The 22,344-nt window shown below is 37.9% G+C and overlaps 1 protein-coding gene, 1 long non-coding RNA gene and 1 pseudogene across 2 annotated transcripts; 2 read left to right on the top strand and 1 right to left on the bottom strand.

Moving 5' to 3' along the window:
• Positions 1-798: 798 nt before the first annotated feature.
• On the bottom strand, positions 799-2,025 carry LOC143901680 (uncharacterized). The gene is made up of 3 exons (XM_077414111.1): positions 1,727-2,025; positions 1,386-1,538; positions 799-1,032 (listed from the first exon to the last, which is right to left on the bottom strand). Exons 1-3 carry the CDS (start codon positions 1,916-1,918, stop codon positions 862-864), a joined length of 516 nt encoding a protein of 171 aa, XP_077270237.1. The 5' UTR covers positions 1,919-2,025; the 3' UTR covers positions 799-861.
• A 3,613-nt stretch (positions 2,026-5,638) lies between these two features.
• Positions 5,639-6,925, top strand: LOC143901609 (vesicular integral-membrane protein VIP36 pseudogene; annotated as a pseudogene).
• A 1,903-nt stretch (positions 6,926-8,828) lies between these two features.
• On the top strand, positions 8,829-9,897 carry LOC143901644 (uncharacterized). Its single transcript, XR_013258141.1, has 3 exons — positions 8,829-9,008; positions 9,125-9,420; positions 9,728-9,897. It is a non-coding gene; the product is annotated as an uncharacterized LOC143901644 (long non-coding RNA).
• Positions 9,898-22,344: the final 12,447 nt, after the last annotated feature.

Raw genomic sequence — 22,344 nt, 5'->3', positions numbered from 1 at the left:
GATTTATATCATTGATTTAGTTCTTTCAAAAATGGACTAAGAAATGCCAGCATGTTCGGGTCTTTTTTTCCAAACCATAATCCCCCAAGAATAAAATTATTTTGATTAAACCTATATTGAGGTAGTAGCTCATTTAAACGCATTATTATTGGCCAGTTTGTGTTCTTTGTACTGTTATAAATAGAAATACCATCTGTCGAAATACAACAACTTAGATTGAATGGACTAGAAAGAAAGTTGTCATTTTTGCAAAGTTCCTTGTATTTTTCACTGTCATAAATATCTGTAATTTTTTCCCCAGACTCCCTATTCCAGCGATAGTTTAATAATTCTATGATATCTGGTGTTGTTTCTAGCAGGTCCACAATTTGTGAACGAAGTGAAAGAGTTATAAAAAAGATCCATTATTTAAGTTAAAAACAGTGCACATCTTTGAACATACTGGACAAGGGCAAACCCTAATCTCATTTCCTAGCTGCTTTATGTCACCAATATACGCCTCACAATCAGAGCAATAAAGGTGCACTCTGTATGGAAGGTTACTTCCAAAAGTTTTCTTGAACCAATATTCACTAGTAGGAATCACATCTTCTTCAAAGAGACAGTTTATAAGCTTACATAAATCTTGCATTACTACAGTTGAAAGGCTATTACTACGTTTACGCGAGCTTTACTTCTGTAGTAACTTACGATAATTCCTTCACGTAAACGGGATTTTCCTTCGCGTAAAAGGAATTTTGTAGTAACTTGCGATAATTTACTCCGCGTAAACGAGTGATATATCGTAAGTTACTACAGAAGTAACTCTCGCGTAAACGTAGTATATGTCGAAGTGAGAAAGTAAGAATCATGAGCATACATTCAAATTTTGTTGTTGCAAAACCATCTTTTCCTTTGAAGGTCTGGATTCTGTTGTAAATTGGAACCATTATACTCCTCATCCGAATTGCTGTCATCCACACTTGACTCAGCAGATAAATTGCTGTCATCCACACTTGACTCAGCAGATGAAATAGGATAGCTTGAAGATTCCTTACAAACATAAACACAAGAGATAAAAATGTGTTATATATAACAAAGGAATTTCAAATAGTACAAAAGATTGACGTTTAACATAGCATAATATTACGGTAATATTACAATGAGATTGAAATATTACAAAAATATTTTTGAGATATTGCATTGTAATATTACTATTATATTAATTAATAATAACAGTAATATTACTGATATGGAATAACGCTAATTATATTTAAATGTAATAATTCAACAATATTTGTATTATGTACTATTACAGTTATTTTGCTGCAATATTACATTGCTGTGTGGGATGTACACACTTTATCAGTTAAGATTACATCACTAAACCTTGATTTTCCACTTACTTGAAGATCATTGTCAGAATCAGATACATCTTTGTTCATTTCATTTGTTAAAAATACTTCTTGAGGTTGCTCATGCACAGAAGAAATATGCCCATCTTCCATTCCATCTGATTCGTCCCCATCATGCTCTCTTTCATCGTGCTGGTTACAATTCTGAAAATAATCAATTATCTTAAGTAATAGTAAAGTTATAATTTAAGAAAAATAATCTTCTCTTCAGAAAATATACAATAATTTAAAAAAATGTATATTTTTACAAATAACTTTTTTGTTAAGATTTTTATTTTAACAAAAAATAATGGTTGAAAATTTTCTTGTTAAAACATTGATTTTTAACTAACCTGTTCACAACCAGCACTTAATATGTACTGGCGATCTTCTTGTGGTTGAATATTATTTACAACTTCTTGAAAATTCTGTCTGTTCTGTTCTTGTTGCTCCAATCTGAGTCTTGTAGATCTCGGAAGTACGGGATTTAATGAGGTTAAATATCCTCTATATCGTTTTTTTGGCAGAGAATGATCGTTCTCCATCTCAAAGAACAAATCTTGATTGCGATATTTATGATCCTAAATTTTTTTATGAAAATGAATCACAACCGTAGAAAGTGTCAAATTAAGGCTGTGTTCGTCTTGACTTTTAGGCTGCGTTCGTCTTAATTATCGACGAGTGTCGATAGACGAGCGCGCCACACGTACGTATGTATACGCTTTTTTACATGCGCAGGGAGCGTGCGCAGAGGCTCGAAATTGGGCTGCGGTCGGAAACGTCACCCGAGTGTGCCCGAGTGCACACGAGTATACTCCCTTCTCTTTCTATCTCAGCGAGTTAGAAGGAGAAGGGAGTATACCCGTGTGTACCCGTTGGTATCGCTGTGTCGAGGAGCCTTAAATCAACCGCGCGATGAAACAAGCGAGAAGAGAGTTCGATAATCAATTGCCTACATAGGATTGCGGTACTAATAACGAAACTATCATCGTGTGCCACTCTTGGACAACGCTGCATTAAATCAAGTAAATTTTGCGACAAACCAAGATATGTGTCTCAAATTAAGAACTTCAAACAGATCGAGATGTGAACATTTTTTGTGCCATAGGGCCGGTCTCACAATCTCCGATTAACGTGATTCTCCGATTAAACTCACTCTTCGTCTCTTTCTAGGGGGATAGTTAGAAAGAGATGCAGAGTGAGTTTAATCGGAGAATCACGTTAATCGGAGACTGTGAGACCGGCCCTTAGCGTTGTATAATTAACTGCATGGTCGATATGTCTTTTGATAAATAAAGATTACCTTCGATTCACGCACGATTTGCACACATCAAAATACAATATACAATTAATGTATATGTGCTTATTATAAAATATAGATTTATATTAAATATTTATTTTCATATATTTACACATTTATACAGTACCACAGTATTCTGTAGATTTCTTAAAATAAATTTTAAGACAAAAGTCTTATTATAAAAATTTTGAGGTTACAATAATTTTTAAATAGGAAACGACTATGTTATTCGTAAAATATGATCGCTTCTCATTAAAAAACATTTTTAACCTTGACATTTTAATATTAGGATTTTTGTTTTAAAATGTTCTAAGAAATCTGATATTACAGAAATATACGGTGATTTTTGGACTTCTATAAAATATATACTTGTATATTTTATATATATTTACATATTTATATCTCGTTTCTAGCATAACGTGTCAAGATAACGTGTTGGCAACAAAGTGAGTTGTGTTTGAAACAGCCACTAATCTGATATCGCATTGTCATACTTATTATTTTTTTGTACTATTTGTGGATTAAGTTGACAATGTGGTGCTGGGTTAAGTTTGTGACTGACAAGTCAGAAATGATGAAACTTTTGAATTTTTTTGAAAATTTTGAAACTATTAAATTGGAAAAAAATAAAGAGTACCAGGTGTTCTGGTCCAAAGAGGACGCCGATACTCTAGAAAAGCAACTCAAGAAAGAAGGGAAAATTTTACACGTAGATAATATTAAAAAAAGGAATAGTAAAAAACCCATTCCAGGGTATTATCGGGCAGTACTGCTACAATTTGCTGGTAAGTTTCCTTATATATCATTATTCGTGCAAGCTAATTTTAACTTTTTTTTTTGTAACTTACCGGTTTACTTTATGCTCATCAGAAACTGTCGAAGAATTAGAAAAATCCCTAAATAAAAAGAGGGTGTCTTTTCCATTAAAAACAAAGTTAGATAGCTACGCACAAGTCGAGAAAGTAAGTTATGCCATATCCTACTGATTTTTTTTGCTTTTCAAGATTTTTTAAAATAGAGTATGTGAAAGTAAAATATAATATAAGAGCACAATAATAAACAGCATAACATATTGCCGAATGTTATTTCTTCGAATTTTTTACTTACAGATATAGTTTATTTATAGGCATTAAAGTATGGGTGTTTCTTGGTAGTGCAAACATACAAAATCTCTTGCATTGAACTTTAGCAAAGTTAATGATTAATATTTTTCGCAATAAATTTCATTATTTAAATAAGATGCTTATATAAGTATCAAAGATTACATCAATTTATATTGGTTAAAAATATAAAAAAGCGTCTTGACGATAATCGAACCAAATCGTGGTCGTATTGTCTTGGCGATTATAATGGCCAGTAGACTCGATTATTAATATTTCCATTGTTGTTTATTATTTTACTGGCAAAGTAAAAGTGATTTATTCTGTTTTAATGATTAACCTTCATGATTTGTATTATAGAATATAACTTCAAAGGAAAATAAGATGATGAGTAATTCTAGAAAGAGAAATATTTCTGTGTTGATTGGAGATAGCCAAGAACTGAGCTCTTTCAATGGTGATAAGGATGCATCTTCGAGTACAAAAAAATCGCAGAAAAAAGAAACACAAGATATAAACTTCAAATATGAAAATCAAGAGAAAAAAATGAAAGCTTTAAATCAGGAAGCGGACGAACTTAAAATCAAACTTCAAAAGAAAACTGATAGTAAAGAGAACGCTTTAGAAAAACTCAAAAAATTGGAAAACAGTCATGAAGTTTTAGAAAAAGAAGTACAAACTTTGAGATCCTTGAATTATGAGTTGCAAAGAAAATTAGTTACCACCACCAATCCAAATAAAACAGTAATGCCTACACTTATTGAAAATCAAACTCCTACTCCTGTTTTATCATTTATCAAGGAAGATCCATATTTGAATATTGAACAGGCAGTGATGAATAGTAATGAAAAAACAGCACAATCATTTATTTTATGTGAAAAAGTATTTTTTTTTTAATTTTTGTGTAAAGCAATATTAATGTATTTAATTTGATAACAAATTAAGAGTACATATTTTTTCTTATTTATTAAGTTCTTGAAACATCTCCAGAGCAAAACTCATCAACAATCTTAATCCATACTAGTGTTCAGAAAACTCAACCACTGGCATCAATGGTATAACTTCTTAAAATATTTTATTAAGTAATTGAACAATTTGTATTGCATAATTTGAGTTAAGAAAAATATTAATAGCTTGGTTTATAATTTTATTATTTTTAGAGTTCTGTCAATATAGAAGAGAGCGCTATAAATATTAGTCATGAAACACTTGTGATCATTGTTCCTCCGGCTTCGATTTTTCAAGAAACACCAGAAACACCATCATATCCAAATGTAAGTGGTTCTATACCGCGTTCACGGAGAGAACGACCACGCGCAGCTTTTGGTAGAGTAACTTGAGCCCGGTTACTCAATATGTATTTTTGTTCTGCTTTTAACATTTTTTCTTTTATTTTAAGGACTGTATGTTGACAAAAAAACAGTACGAGATCGCAAAGAAGACAGCTAAGTTTGGTGAACTAGGGGATTCTCAATTTACAAAGAACTTGACTGATGTTCTTTGGGAGCGTGAAAAGCTGGCTCTTCGATCAGTAACTGGAGCACGTTCACGCAAGAGGGAGAAGATGGAGCAGAAAACGAAGAGAAGCCAAGACCAGCTTGTACACCAGAGAAAAGAGCCTGCATAAAACGTTAGTTACTACAATGTTTCTCATCATCATATATCATAATTAACAAAATTTCCATGAGTCTTGTAAAAATAATATAGTTTTATACTCTTAATTATATTGATTTATTGCTTTAAAACTGGTTCTAAACTTTTTTGTGTCGGTTCAGCATATGCCATATAACATACATATTTTAAGATTTTTTTTATTTTAGATGTATAACGTCATTTTTTCTCTTTCAGAGCTTTTCAGTTTTCGTATGAATGAAGAGGAAGTGGAACTGAAAAGCACTCTATTGAAGGAGAATCGTCTCGCTCGAGCTTCAAAGATAAACAAATATCTTAAAGCTAAAATCGGAACTGTGAGGTCACAGTTAGGCCTTAAATAGAAAACATTATATTAACTACCTTTATTTTTTTTCACACACACACAATTACAATTAGCAGTGATACTTGACACATACAGCTATCATAATGGCTAATATAATCATCAGCATCCTTACATCTCAGCAATGGTCAACAATAGATCTCTGCATTACGATCACGATCGCGACGGCACTCATACGCAACTCGCAGGTTGTGAAGCAAAGTTGAGAAACTTAGAACATGATACACACTTAGCTATAAGATACGAAAGAGATGTCCTAACTGTTTTTCCACGGATCTCGCCAACAAAGCAGCATGGAAGCAATGCTTTCAAGTGAATCAAGTTAAGCTTTCAACAGGATATTACATTGGAATTTCTGCTACCACGGGTAATCTGTCTGACAATCATGATATATTATCAATTCGTTTGTTTGAATTAGACTTACCAAGATGATCTTAAGGATCAAGAAGACAGATCACAAATTGTGCCATCAGTAGCAGTCTATGACGCACCAAGATAACGTATAGAAGATCCGAAGCAATCTAGTATGAGTGGAATAAAACTTTTCCTACTGATAGTTGGTGCGCTCTTTTTAATAGTTTGTGTTATCATGGCCATTATATTTTACCAAAAGCATCAGGAAAATAGTAGAAAACGATTTTACTAACAATAATTCAGATTTTAGGTAGTGTATGTGTGTGTCTTGAGCGTCGCAGCTTACCGATTTCTCTTCTATTCGAGATTTTTTGTATACAAAGCGTAAATTACGAAATGCTCATAAAACTGTCTTTATTTGGTTTCTATTAAAAAATTAGTATAAATCTTTTTTTTTCTAGAATAAAAGTCTTCAAAGTAAAGGAAAGACGTGTATGTGTGTGTGTGTGTGTGTATGTGAATAGAAGTATTCTAATTCCAATATTTGCAGAATGTTGCCCCATTTGATTAATTGTCGATGTCATTGATTGAGCTCAATATACATTTATTTGATGTTATTATAGTCATACATATCTTCATGTCCTTAGGTCGTATATCTTTCCGCTCTATAGTCATATATCCTTCAATCCTAAGGCCATGTGGCCTAGGGACATGTCTTCATGTCCTTAGGTCGTATAGCTTTTAGACCTAAAGTCATATGTCCTTCCAACATAAGTCCTAAGGACATAGATAGCCTTATGCATAAGGTTATCTAGCAGGTCATGTTCTAAGGGCAGGTGTCCTAAGGTTGTCCATTTCTGACCTTAGGACACCTGTCCTTAGGACTTATGTAAGGACATCGTTTATTGAAAAAATAAAGAATGAACTATTCATTGGATTAGGCTTCGTAAAAGGATACGAATATGATATGGAACTGGAGGAAGGAACGCAACTAAAAATTCACCCACCTCGCAGGATACCATTTTGTTGAAGAAAAAAGTCAAGAAACAACTCGACAAGATGATGCAGCTAGGCGTGATCAAACCAGTGTCTGAGCCAACCCCAGCAGTGAGCCCGCTAGTAATTGTGAGGAGCAAAGGGAAGATACGTCCATGTATTGATCCGTCAGATCTGAACAAGGTAATCAAGAGGGGACATTTTCCACTTAAAACACTAGAAGATATCTCCACCAAAATGTCTGGCGCGAAATATTTCACGAAACTTGATTGCGCTCGAGAATTTTGACAAATCAAGGTGACGGAAAGGACCTCTAAAAACTTGACAGTAAATACACCATGGAGCCGATATAGATTTCTACAGATTTCGACGGTGTGGAAACATCGATGGATGTCATAGTCTACGCATCGACACTAGAAAAGCTGCGAGAAGTGATGAATCAAGTTCTTCAAAGATTATATGAAGCTGGTCTACGCTTGAACAAGGATAAGTGTCTATTCGAGAAAACGTCAGTACCGTTTCTTGGGTCACACAATGACCGCAGAAGGTTTGAAACCGGATCCGGAAAAGCTCAAGGTCATTGAGATGCTAAGAAGACCGGAAGATGTTCAAGAAGTACGCCGTATGATAGGTACCGTTACTTACCTGTCTAAGTTTGTACCAAACTTATCTGGAATCACTGAGCCGTTAAGACAATTATTAACAAAGGACACAATATGGCATTGGGACGCAGAACAAGAAGAAGATTTTAACAAGATCAAAGAGGTATTAAAAACTCCTCCAGTACTCGGATATTCTAATCCGTTGAAACCTGCCACATTAATGGTAGACGCCAGTTCCACAGCAGAAAATAATCAGCCAGTCGCGTGCGCAACAAAAGCCTTAACAGAAACGCACGCGGCCGATGCGTGTTCGCATGCAGATCGAAGGATCTCGCGATCTTGAGGAAACAAAGCGCGGAGCTCACTCACGTGGCGGACTCCAGAGCGCAAACATAGTAATTGTGAGTTGTGATCACTCGTGACTGCGGTCACCTGTAATAAAAATCTAAAAATATCTTATTCGTCGATATCTTGTTTAAGGCAAGCGTCCCATTCTCTGCGTGAACGTCCTCGGAGACACACTGATCTCTGTTGATTGACGGGCGTTGCGATTTGACTATTATACATTATGTTAAATCTGTGAGTTACTTTGGTTGATATCTATTGTGTTCCTGTATGAATATTGAGAAAGGACGGTACTCCGATTTTGTCCACAGGCGTTGCGTCACAATGACAACGACATTACATCCAGTTGAGAAAATTTCCTGGCGCTCCAACCAGGAAGCTTTTATGCGACGATACTCTGGAACGTGTCGGAGTGCACATCTAACATAACTGACCAGCGATGATTTGTTGTTTACGGCGGAAGACTATCTGTATGTATGTTTGCGACGTCAGACCACTTTTGTATTAATTTTTATATGTAGGATTTACGCTGAGGAGGACCCCAAAGAAGGGTCGAAACGTTCGTTAATTTTGACTTGTGAGAATAAAGTTTAGCGGTTTAATGTCACGCTTGTGCTCTTATTGCCTGTTTAAGGTTTTTTCTTTTACATTATAGAGCCTTACTTAGTTATTTGTTAAAAATATCTTCTTTCTGTTTTAATCTAGATATCTGAAGACTTGACATTTTATCTCAGTTAATATTCAATTCTTGTTTGCCATAGGATTACCTGGTGAATTCGCTGAACTTGGTGAGCCTGGTCATGCTGGTCTTGATGGTAGACCCGGTATTCCAGAACGTCCAGGACAAAAGGGAGCTCTTGGTGAATATAGCCCGAATGGACTTAAAGGAATCTGGCGATATATGCCACAGCCTTCGCGGTTATAAAGGAATAGTTGGAGAACCAGGTAACAACCGTTATTATATATATTTAATCAATTTTTTTTAAAGTTAATTAAATTATAATAGTATAAAATAAAACAATTAACATTAATTAATTTGTATTATTGCATGTTTTGATCAGGTCTGCGAGGATTCGTCGGCCAACCGGGTATGCCAGGTTTGGAAAAATTGCAATGTTTTCCCGGAGCACCTAGGCCGTAGAAAGGTTACTACGGAGAACCAGGAATATCTGCGGGCAGTAAGAAAGGACAACCCGGCGAATTTGGATTGCCCGGATTTGATGGTCGAGTTGAACCGAAGGGATTGAAAGGTGACTCTGGTCTGGCTAGCTTTGACAGATTGCCAGAACTGAGAGGAGAAAGGGGAAATACCGATGAATCTGGTCTACGTGGGCTGCCTGGTCCTGAAGGACCACAAGTGAGATTCTCGAATTATAGTTTTCGGCAATTACGGTATCGGCAATTTCAGTATTACAACCGTTGTTTCTTCTAACAATTTGAAAATACACATTCTTATTTAATTTTGTTATTTAAATTAATGGGTTTTCTTTAGATTATTAAAAATAACAACCTCTTTATTTAGATCTTTTACTTTAGTAACAATAACTATATGCAAGTTTTACAACAAACAAATATCAAATTGCGGCTTATCAAAATTATATAATATTAAATTATTGTCAGCTGTAAGTATAACATATATTTAATTACGCCTTACAAAATTACAGCATAGAGATGCAGGCGCGGACGGTGGCGACCAGTCTCTAATCTCGTTCGGCTCTTGCTTGGAGGAGTTCGGCGTTAGGCCGTTTATTGAGTGCCGCGGTTTTGGCTTTTGCGACTATTTCGCCACATCGTACTGGCTGATAACCATTCACGACGAAAACATGTTCCGCAACAGAGTAATTCCTTTATTTTAAGTAACGAAAAAATTTAAACGAGATATAGGAAATGATGTAGAAAAAACTTCAGTAATATATTATATTTTCTTTCTTTTTCTACATTATACATATAAGCAAAATTAAAAGAGCAGTACAAGTTAATTTATGCTGTAACTCATTCTTATTCATTATAATCACTAGACAACTTATCAAGAGACACGGTAGTGTCTCGCGCCAAGTACACGCGGAGCGAGACCGACCGTTACTACGTTTACGCGAGCGTTACTTCTGTAGTAACTTACGATAATTCGTTCGCCTAAACGGGATTTTGTAGTAACTTACGATAATTTACTCCGCGTAAACGGTTAAATTATCGTAAGTTAATACAGAAGTAACGCTCGCGTAAACGTAGTACGTGACTCTTTTACGCGACGCGACCGGTTGCGAGTACCCGAGATGTTGAGATCTCGATAACGACGAGTGAACGGATCAAGTTCTAAGTAGGCTTGATCGATAGCTTGGGGTCCAATTAGGAGGGGGTTTCTCTCATAATATTCCGCTACGTGCCCTACGAGCGGAGATATTGCGACGCAAAGTCCAAATGTGAAAATTTTTTATTAAGATACTTCCTCCTCCTCCTCCTAACGCCGATGTTATGATGACGTCATAATCAGAAACGTCACTTTCACTTTTTCGACACTGGCGGCGCAGGTATCGCCAGTTTCGATATCGCGCGCGTATTTCGAAATTAGGTCGATAGACTTATCGGTCAAGAAGAAAATTTCTATTTAGGTAAATTAGGTAATAATATATATTTTCAGTCAACGGAAAAGAAGGTTCTCTACGCTTGGCAGAAAGTGCCGCTAGGGAATTTTTAAGTCGATTCTTATGAATCAAGCTTGAATTCGATGTCTAGGTATCCCAGGTTGCCGATGACGAGGTCCAGATAGTGCGCATCATAGTTTTCGGTGTCCAGGTGTAATAACACGTTGAATTCGATGTCTACGTATCCCAGGTTGCCGATGACGAGGTCCTCATAGTGCGCTCCGTAGTTTTCGGTGTTTACGTGTATTAATACCTTGAATTCGATGTCCACGTATCCCAGGTTGCCGATGACGGGATCCAAATAGTGCGCTTCATAATTTTTGGTGTCCAGGTGTAATCGTACGTTGAATTCGATGTCTAGGTGTCCCAGGTTGCCAATGACGAGGTCCGCATAGTGCGCTTCATAGTTTTTGGTGTCTAGGTGTATTAATACGTTGAATGCGATGTCTAAGTGTTCCAGGTTGCCGATAACGATGTCTAGATAGTGAGCCCCGTAGCTTTTGGTGTCTACGTGTATTAATACCTTGAATTCGATGTTTAGGTGTCCCAGGTTGCCAATGACAAGGTCCACATAGTGCGCTCCGTAGTTTTCGGTGTCTACGTGTATTAATACATTGAAATCTATGTCTAGGTGTCCCAGGTTGCTGATGACGAGGTCCAGATAGCGCGCTCCGTAGTTTTCGTTGTCTAGGTGTAATAATACTTCGAATTCAATGTCTACGTGTTCCAGGTTGCCGATGACGAGGTCCACATAGTGCGCTTCATAATTTTTGGTGTCTAGGTGTATTAATAACTTTAAATTTGAATGGGTGCGTTCAGCCGATATTCCGCTAGCCAAGCAATCGTGAGCAGTCGCTCGTTTTCGCTCGTTTCCTCTCCTTTTAATCCATTAGATCAAAAGAGAGGAAACGAGCGAAAACGAGCGACTGCTCACGATTGCTAGGCTAGCGAAGTATCGGCTGAACGCACCCAATGTAGGACACGTAGATATCGAATTCAAGGTATTAATACATGTAGACACCGAAAACTACGAAGCGCACTATGTGGACCTCGTCATTGGCAACTTGGAACACGTGGCCATCGAATGCAAGGTATTAATACACCTGGACACCGAAAACTATAGAGCGCACTATGTGGACCTCATCATCGGCAACCTGGGACACCTAGACATTGAATTCAAGCTTGATTCATAAGAATCGACTTAAAATTTCCCTAGCGGCAGAATTAGAATTATATCATGACATAATAAAAATCGCTAAATTAAAATTATGTCTAGACATAATAAAAATTGGATGAATTAAAATTATGTTTAACGTAAAAATAATTATCAAAAATATCGATACCTGAAGATATCGGTACATATACAGTTGCGAACAACATTCAGTAAGACACGCAAATAAAAATAAATAAAGAATTTTACAGTTAACGACTTATTAACATTAATCATGCTTTATTGCGATTATGTTTTATGTTGAAATTGAAAAATATATACAAGGTGTACAACTAAAAGGGTTACAGTTTATTATTTAAAAAAAACGAAGCAAAATATTAAATTGTTGTTTTCTTTAGAAATAATAGTCCGTAACACTTTTAGTTTCATACCTTGTATTATATACTGTTTATAAGATTATAAGATATATTGTTTATAAGATTAAGATGCGTAACACTACAAAAAGGCGTGATATCCGTACAAAATTAGCTTTTAAAAAAAATGGTAAAAAAGAGCGCCAAGTACACGCATAGTAGTGTATATGTATTATGTTGTTACCCTGTTATGTTGTTACCTCGAAAAAAACAAAGTGGTAGTATTATACCTCCAAATAGCTTTATCCTGTACATACTGTTTATAAAATGCGTAATATACTACAAAAAGGCGTGATATCCTCACAAAATTACCTTTTTTAAAAAAAGGTAAAAAAAGGCGCCAAGTACACGTATAGTAGTGTATATGTTGTTACCTAAAAAGAAAAAGAAAGTGGTAGTATTATACCTCGAAAAAACCTAAGTAACAAGTGGTAGATCTTTATATCTCAAAAAATCAATTTTTTGTGGCTAACGTTACCTAATAATATTTATACTTAAGTCCTGAAGCTGTTGCGCTTGCGTTCTTTGATCAAAAAGTATCCGCAGATACAAAAAAGTACCACTTTTTTTTCTGGCAAACAATAATCAAGATATCACAAGCTAAATATTGAAAAAGTTACCAAGTTTTCCTTAAAAAAATATCTCAAAAAGTATTAAGCAAATAAAAGAATTTTTCAGACAAAAGTTGTTCAAATTAATTAATAGAGAAAGATTGTACAATAAAAAATAGGGGTTTTCATTTAAAAAAAACTTAGGCTCTATTGGGCTCAATACAGGCCCTGGATCCAAAATCCAATAAGATCGTCTATTGGCCCCCTTCAAACCTTTCAACTTTTATTTGAAACACTTTTCCAATAATAAACCAAGCCGTCAATTGACACTTAACGAAGATTAACACAATAACATTTAAGGACACCCAACAATAAAGGGATCATGACGACACTAATTAAATCGACATAGAACATTAAAGGGTTAACACCTTGTTAACACTAAACCAACATCCAACGATAAAATATACCTATCTCTTATTTTTATTTTGTTCTACATTCATCTATAGTCCATAAAAGTCTACAAAGGATAATTCCGACGATTTTAGTCATTAAACACAAGGTTACAAAAATAAATATTTACATACATATAAAGACTAAATAAGAAGATTAGAATACTAATATACATTCTGCAACGTTAATGGATAAATAAATTATTACATAATTAAGTATTACCTGAAATAAAGTACGAGACTTATTATAATGCAGCACACCAGAAACAAAATTATAGTCAACGCTGAATAAGTCACAAATTCTTCACTTGGCATCCATCCAAAAATTGGTCGTGTTAGTTTGTCTTCCATTAAATGAGTGCGCCAATTTGGAGCTTTAAGAACTTGTCGCATTGATAAAAATACGAATAATATGTTATATTACATAATGCATAATATAATATTGAGTAATAATAGTATTTAGTGAAGACAACAGTATTTTCTACAAAAAATAAAATCAATTTTTTAATAAAAGTTTAATTAAAAATCAAGTTTAGCGCTCTTTAAAAAAACTTTTTTTCTTTGACGTTGTCTAATAGGCGAAAATATTCATTGAAAATCTTGCAGTCCTTATTTTGCGCAGGCTCTATTTCGTAAACGCTACATTTATTATAGAAACGCTCTTACATGGGTATAGTACTCGTAAAAATCTGCTAAAAAACGAGCCGCCATCAAAAATAAAAAAATCGAAGTTTGACCCCTCGCGAATTGGCGTGGAATGCCCCATATATAAGTATCAAAGATTATTAACGTCTTGACGAATAAAAGTCCAAAACCAATGGTCGAATTGTCACGATAATTATTTGCCAATTATAGCCGGATGAAATAAAAGCTTAATTGTTTATTATATTGTTGGCAATTTACGAATGTACTTTAGGTTTATAAAAAAAAACTTTATAATTATATAATTCGAAGCTACCGATTGAGCCTACTCAGAATTTAATCGGTTTAGTCGCGTCAAGTGTATGCGTATAGATACACGGTCTGTGTCTCTCTGCGCGTACACTTGGCGCGAAATACTATCATGTCTCTTAATATTATTTCGTGAAGTAATACCTTTTACAATAATTACATTTGTCGTCCATTTAAAATTTAAGTCAGTTTGCTCCACAATGCATCTCCATATACCATGATGAGATTTATTTACAATGGGAATATAATCAACATTTACAGCTACGGGCAATGTGACTCCATAGTCTTTCCATACGTTATTATCAATTGTCCAGTAAACTTTCAAATCAGAATATACGTAACCGAGGACAGCACAGTGGCATACCACATGCATAGATAAAGTTTCACGAATTGTAATGCTTTCCTTGATCGGGATTACTGCCAAAGTAATCACTTTAATTATCATATATGTACCATCTATTCGATGTACAGTGAGCGTATATACGCCTGAGTCGTTTAATACTGCTCTATTTATTACTGCAAAAATTAACAGAGTTACATGTCACTTTTCAGGTAATAAATTGTTACATAATAAATTAATCGTTACATAATTAATTATTACGAATAAATATTGTATTACGTACTAATTTCATAATCTTTAACTTTCAATTCATGATGATTGTTTTGAATAAAAATCCCATTATGGGACCACTGTATTTCGGAATCAGGTGATTCAGCTCTGATAGAATCAACGATATTAGAATCCGAAGGAAGTGATATTGATGCATATTCCTTCACGATAAGAGCAGTGTGATTATGAGCAATTACTTTTTTTATTAAATTTGTGATATCTATAATAAAAGCATAAAAATTATTATATTCATAAGCAACATATAACTCGCATATGAAAAAGAGACAAGTAATAAATAATATAATAATTAAAATATATGTTTTTGTTGCGTCCAAACCCCAGGATTAGGGTAATTATTACTGGAAAGTCAAGGAAAGGTTAACCAGAGGAAGGGGGTATAGAAGGACGCGAGCAGATACTTAGTTTGTCACTCTCGCAGGTACACGCACTGATGAGGCGCGTGCCGCGAGTCGAACGCACTTTTCAGTAGCTCCGGATAGGTCAACGTCCCTTAGGAACGCTAGAACGCCTTCCGTGAGCGGTGTGTATCATTGGTCCTGCTTTAGGTTAGGTTAGATTAAGTCAAAGAATTTAATCCTTTTAACCTAGGATCGGACTTTACACGATTTTAAGAGCTGAGTGAGGTGTTAGTTTAATATAAATGAAGATGGAAATTTATATATAAGATAATAAAAACATTTATTTAAAATATCCCACACGGAACAAAATATCTAATAAATATTCAATGGATATTTACATATCCATACGATGTCCATATCTACTACGGATATCTAATAGATACCTAATAGATGTACAAAATATCTATATCTCTCAATCAACTAGCAAGGATATCCATTAGATATCCACGTGTTATCCACATATTCATGACTACAAAATATTTATCAAAGATCCACGTGTTATTCATGTCTACAAAATATCTAATGAATATTCAATGGATATTTACATATGCATATGATGTCCATATCTACTACGGATATCTAATAGATACCTAATAGATGTACAAAATATCCATATCTCTCAAACAACTAGCAGGGATATCCATTAGATATCCACGTGTTATCCATATATCCATATCCACAAAATATCTGTCAAAGATATCCATTAGATATCCACACGTCATCCACATATTTATGTCTACCAAATATCTGTCAAAGATATCCATTAAATACCCTCGCGTTATCCACATATCCATGTCCACAAAATATCTGTCAAAAATATTCACTAGATATCCACGTGTTATCCACATATTCATGTCCACAAAATATCTACACAGTAAAAAACTTTGTATATTTTTGTTAAAAAAGCTCTTTGTGAAAATTTTTATGTTAAAAATGTAACATATTTATGTGTTAATTTAACTAATTTTGATTATGTTATCTGATTTATTTGTGTTAAATTCATATTTAAGTAAATCAAGTGTTAAAATAACACATTATATGTAATCGTAAGATTAACATAAAAATAATATAGTTTTGTTAAAAAAATATTTTTTTTATTTATATTTAACATTATATAAATGTTTTTGTTGTACATAAAATTTTCATTTACGTATCATAAAATTTTTCTTTATTTTATGCTAAATTATAGACATAATATTTGTGTCATAATTTGACATATTTACATTATGTTAAATTAACACAAAAATTTAAGTGGATCGTTTGGGACATGTGATTTATGTTATATTTAACATAAAGGACTATGTCCAGTTTCATATGAAAAATTGGGCCCCTAGTGAACAACAATCAGACATGGCCAGAATTGTAGGTCATCAAAACAGGAAAAAGGTTCCATGGGCACATCTTTGTAAAAGGTTCCCTGAGTGCTAGAGCTGTCCAAAGTTCACTATTATGACCATATTATGACCATGTACAACTAGTCTGATCCAATTTCTCTGCGTCTCCAGGTTTTCCCGCGGTGACGACGATAACGAATTGTACCAAAGAAATAATATGTCATTGAAATAATATGCCTAGAATGTATTTGGTACCGTTCATTAACCCGGTTAACAAGAAAAGGTACGGAAGTGTCCCTCTCCGATTTTGATGAGTTTTTAAAATGTTATTTTCTAAACAAAAATAAGGGACAGGTATTTTTTTACACGTGCCCATACGCATGTTTAGGAGCTGAAACACCCCTTTAAAAAAATCGGTTTTTTTCTTTCAGGCCGAATATTTCCAAAATTATAAAAAAGAAACAAAAATTTTAAACCAAAGTTTGACTCAAAAAGTACTTTAACACAATAAAAAAATTTTATTTTTCAATAATTTATAAATCATGTTAGGTCCGTACGTCACCAGACTTAAATTAGGCAATTAAAACTTTCTGTTTCATAATTCGTGAGTACCCCCCTATCGATTAATATATGACTCGTGACTGTTTGTTGTATAATGGTGCCGTTCAAGTTAGCCGCGCGGACCGCGTCAATGGGACAGTCGTCCACAGTCGTCGACGGGCGTGTAGAGAGCGACATCTGTCGGGGATAGGAAAAGGTACCGCGGAGGATGACAGCGCGAATAGTCGAGTCTTCCGCCACGTCGGCTCGGAAGCATAATAAAGAGCACGTTTTCCGTTATTCGCGAGTATAATCTCTGTCCTTCCCTTCCCCGTCCCGCGAATAATACATGGTGGCCGCGTCGAACTTACGCCAAAGTGTGTGATTGCACACCAAGAAAGAGAGTAACGAAGAATCGTGACTTTGAGTTGTCCGTGTGAAAAACATTGTTCGTGCGTGGGGAAGACAAGATGTCCGACACGACGGCGGTGATCGTGCAGCCGGGAGTGACCCTCCCGGAACCGTTTGACTTTAACAAAACTGGAATACATATAAATCCAGATTTAACCGCTATTGCATAGTGGCGGGTGTGACAAGTTCGGAACAACAAGTAAATTTACTATTGTACGCGATGGGACCGAGAGCGGAAACCATCTTTACTTCATTTAATTTAAATAAATCCGACGCAAAAAACATTGTTAAAGTAAAGGTGCGATTTCATTGACGCTAGAAACCAGCGGCAGCGTCAAGAAAATGTAGTGGGGGGAGAAGTTCAGACCGTCTCAACTTTTTAGCGTACCGCAAAATTCAACGGAACTTCTTCTCCCACTACATTTTTTTGACGCTGCCGTTGGTTTCTAGCGTCAATGAAATCGCATCTTAAGAGAGAAGTTCGATGGCTTCTTTAACGGAAAGAAGAATATTATCTATGAACGTGCGAGGTTCAATATGCGCGTGCAATCCCCGGGGGAGAGCATGGAAGACTTTATTACAGACTTGTGCAAGTTAGCAAATTCGTGCGAGTACGAGAATTTCCGTGAACAATTAATTCGTGACCGGATCGGCGTGGCCAACCGACACCTCTCTGAGAGATTGCAGCTTCTCGATGGTTTAAATTACAAAAGAGCCGTGGAAGTAGCTAGAAGCTATGAGACAGTACAAAGACAGAACCAATTGTTACGTTCAGAAGTGACGGGAACCGGAACGGCGGTAAACTGTGTGCAAAACAAAACCAAAGCTCGTAAAGGAAGGAATTATTCCACGCCATGGAAGTGCTACGGCTGCAGAAGTGAGAAGAAGCATACCAAAGAAGAATGGTCTGCGCGTAGTTCGACGTGCAATAAAGGTGCTAAAAAGGGTCATTGGGCGAAAGTGTGCAAATCCGGAACGGCAGTTGGCAGGTCTGAGAAGATTAAATCCAAGACTGCTGTACGTCAAGTGGAAAATGACTCTCGTGCGGACCCGTTCTTTGTGGCGACGGTGAGCCAATCACAGGCTCCGTGGCGGGCTTAAGTGACGGTAGATGATGTTACGATTTGTTTTCAACTGAACCCCGGTGCTGATGTGACTCTGATTACGGACAGTACGTACAAAGAAAACAAACAAACATTTGGTAAATTGTACCCCGCGGATCGTAACCTAGAAAGTGCCTCTCGCGATTCGTTAAAGTGTATCGGCATGTTCACTACCAGGTTTAGTTATGGAGGTCGGGCGTTGAATGCCAACGTGTTTGTCGTAAAGGACTACGGCAAAGTTTGCTAAGACAAGGTGAATGTGTCGGACTGAACCTAGTGATGCGGTGCTCACAAGTTTCTGCTCAGAGCATGGTGAGACCCTTTACAGAGTTCCCCGGTTTGTTTAATCGGTTGGGTCTTTTGAAAACGTCGTACAGTATTAAACTTCGTAAAGATGCAAAACCATTCTGTTTATCATAACCGCGTCGGATGCCATTAGCATTAATAGCGAAGTTAAAAGCAAAACTTGAAGAAATGTTGCAAATGGGGATCATCGAGAAAGTAGAAGAGCCAACGGACTAGTGCAGCGGTATTGTTTTAGTAAAAAAACAATATAAAGATGACATTTGTTTATGCGTGGACTTTACCAAACTGAATCAGGCGGTGGAACGCGAGTACCATCCGATGCCTGTCATGGATTACACGTTGGGCCAGCTAAAAGGGGCTAAGTACATAACGAAACACGACTGTATCGGGGTTTTGGCAGGTGTCATTAAGTGAGGATTCCAGGAAACTAACTACGTTTATTACCCCATACGGGAGATTTTGTTGATGCAGACTTCCTTTCGGAATTTTGTCCGCTTCGAAGTGCTTTCAAAAACGAGTTTCATAGATTCTGGAGGGTCTAGAGGGAGTCGCTAACCTTGCAACTGCATGCCCCGTGTCGACCAACCGACAGAAATAAGGACGGTGGCGCCGCAGGTAGCGACGCCAGACGAGAAGGACGAGCTGGAAGAGGAGGACTTCCGGAGCGTATCTTCGGGGGAGGACTCCGCAAGGGACTAAGAAGATGCCCCGGCCTAAGGCCAGCCCTCCCAAGCGTTCTGAGGACGGACCACGGTAGTGAATCCTAATCCCAGAAATTTATTTTGTTTCCCAACCAGATACGCGTGGTAAAATATTAAATTTTCTTTTCTTGATCCGTCCGGCGCATTTAATGTTAAGATTGCGACAACGGTCGCCGAGCAGCGGCTCAATATAACACGTAAGTTATAGTTAGTATGATTCTTCCCGATCCAAGAGCAAATTTGTTTTTGTTAGCGACCGAAAGGCGCACGGCTCGGCGGTAAATAATAAATTTAGTTTATCGCGCGTGGATCGCGGTAACGCGCAAACGGATACGGCGGTTGAGCCACACGCAATCTTCAGCGCGGCATCAGTAGATCGAATCCGGGGAATTATGCGGGTAATAGAAGCGTGGTCCGACTCGCGGAGTTACAAAAAGGTTAACTCACGAAAAAGCCACGTAATTCGCACACTGGGTCGCGAGTTAGCGCGACAGGGCACCGGAACCACAGGACAGCGTGCGCCGCGAGAACGATAGTGACGGGGTCCGCATTACGGAGTCAAAAGAAGTGGACCCACGAAAGAGCGACGCGATTCGCACACTGGGTCACGAGTTAGCGCTACAGGGCACCGAAGCCATAGAACAGCGTGCGCCGCGGGAACGATAGTGACGTGGTCCGTATTACGGAGTCGAAAGGGGTTGACTCACGAAAAAGCGACGTGATTCGCACACTGGGTCGCGAGTTAGCGCGACAGGGCACCGAGGCCATAGAACAGCGTGCGCCGCGAGAGCAAAAGTGACGGGGTCCGCATTGCGGAATCGAAAGGGGTTGACTCACGAAGAAGCGACGTGATTCGCACACTGGGTCGCGAGTTAGCGCGACAGGGTACCTGGGTAATAGAATCCGGTGTGCCGCGACAAGTACAACGACGGAGTCCGAACCGCGGGACCGAACGGTAGAGGACCGATCAAAGTGTAACGCGATACGGCCACCAGGAGGCCAGATAGAGAACCGAGCGTCATCCGCAAGGAGAGACTAGCGGGTCTCGCTAAACCAGACCTGGTACACCCGAGGAACAAGTCGCCGCCAAAATCCGACTGCCCGGACGGGAGATACGGCGACATGTCGCCGGAACGCAACAACCGGACGTCGTCCACGGGGACCGAGGCCGGAATCGGGTTGGTAGGGACCGTGGAAGGGGGACCCGGGGGTCGCCGTCAACGGCAGAGGTCGCGATCGCGACGTAGACATCTTCTACAGGAAATCGACCCGGGGTTGCATAAAGTGACGTAGGAGAAGACGTGCGCACGGGTCGGCGTCGTCGTGGATCGATAATTGCGGGAGGTGGAAAACCACTAACCGGGGTCTATCTCAGGGCGTCGAGTACATGGTACTCCTAGTGAAAATTTCCACCGCAGACATAGGGCATAGCCAGGAGTCAACAACACATATTGTAACTGCGTAGCATCGAACATCTAGCGCACACCTGGCGATGCGAAAGTCGTAAACAACCATTGTTAACGCGGAGAACGGAAAATTACCGCGAGGAGAAAGCGGCCGATAACCCATGGTGGGGCTAACTTGCCGTGGGTAGGGAGCCCGAGAGAGGAATATTCCTCGTGGCAGTCTGTCGGGAACGCCCGTTGGTATAACTTCTGTCTCGCGCGTATATCACGGAGTATCGTTAGAATAATCGCAATTACATACCGGATTGCGAATTTAACGTACCACAGCGCTCGTAACAACTGGCAACGCCCGCGAAACGCGTTACTCGTCGCCGATACGAAAGGCAAAAGGTTTGGACGTACCGTAAACGAACACTTCGCACTTTGCGAGACGTGCGACCGCCATCTTGTGCGGGAACAACAAATTGTGAACAACCATCTGTGTGAAACGACAATCATGAATAAATGGAAGAATCATTTGTGATACTAAATACGCAGTTATCGATTACTTACCTTCTACTTACCTGACCAAGCGGAGTGTCGCGCCATCTTGCGAAGGAGTTCATCCGGATTGTAAATTATCATCGGGTCTGCTTCGGGGGAGGTTACAGATGAGGACCGCGTAGCGAAAATCTAAAAAGAAACGACATTAATTGGGGTTCTGGCTACAGTTCTCGGGGTGACGCGGTATATCCTATACGCGGTGACCTTGGACATCAGTGGCAACGGTGATCCATGACATCGGCGGGGGTGATGAGAACCGTGTAGAGAAACCCGGAATATAAAAGAGAATTAGTTAGTTAATCGAACCTTTGATGTTGGGACTTAGCCGATTGAGCGAATGTCGCGCCATCTTGGCCCCACGTTGACACAGCCTGGTGATTGATGGCGCATATCCGAGAGGAGACGACCCAGATGAAGACCACCTGGCGGGAATCTAAGATTTAGAAGGAATTAAGGAATTATCGTGCGCGTACTTACCTGACGCCCAATCTCCGAACTCGGACGACACCGGGATTGATATCAAGTCCCGGATAACAGGCGATGGTGAAGAGGACCCTGTGGCGGGATTCTGAAAATTGAATTGTTTAAACAAATTGAGGAACCATATCGTCGTTCACATCAAAGATACTAATTTCTCGGTAGAAATAGGGCAAACCGAGTGGCGACCGATGACTTATAAGACAAATTAGCGTCTCTCGTGACCCGATAATGTATCGTTCGGTTACAACCTC

This window comes from Temnothorax americanus, unplaced genomic scaffold (assembly GCF_048541705.1).
Source record: "Temnothorax americanus isolate GAGA-0224 unplaced genomic scaffold, ASM4854170v1 Scaffold35, whole genome shotgun sequence".
Taxonomy (NCBI): Eukaryota; Metazoa; Arthropoda; class Insecta; order Hymenoptera; family Formicidae; genus Temnothorax; species Temnothorax americanus.
The sequence above is the reverse complement of the archived record's forward strand: the minus strand, read 5'-3'. Positions and strand labels throughout refer to the sequence as shown.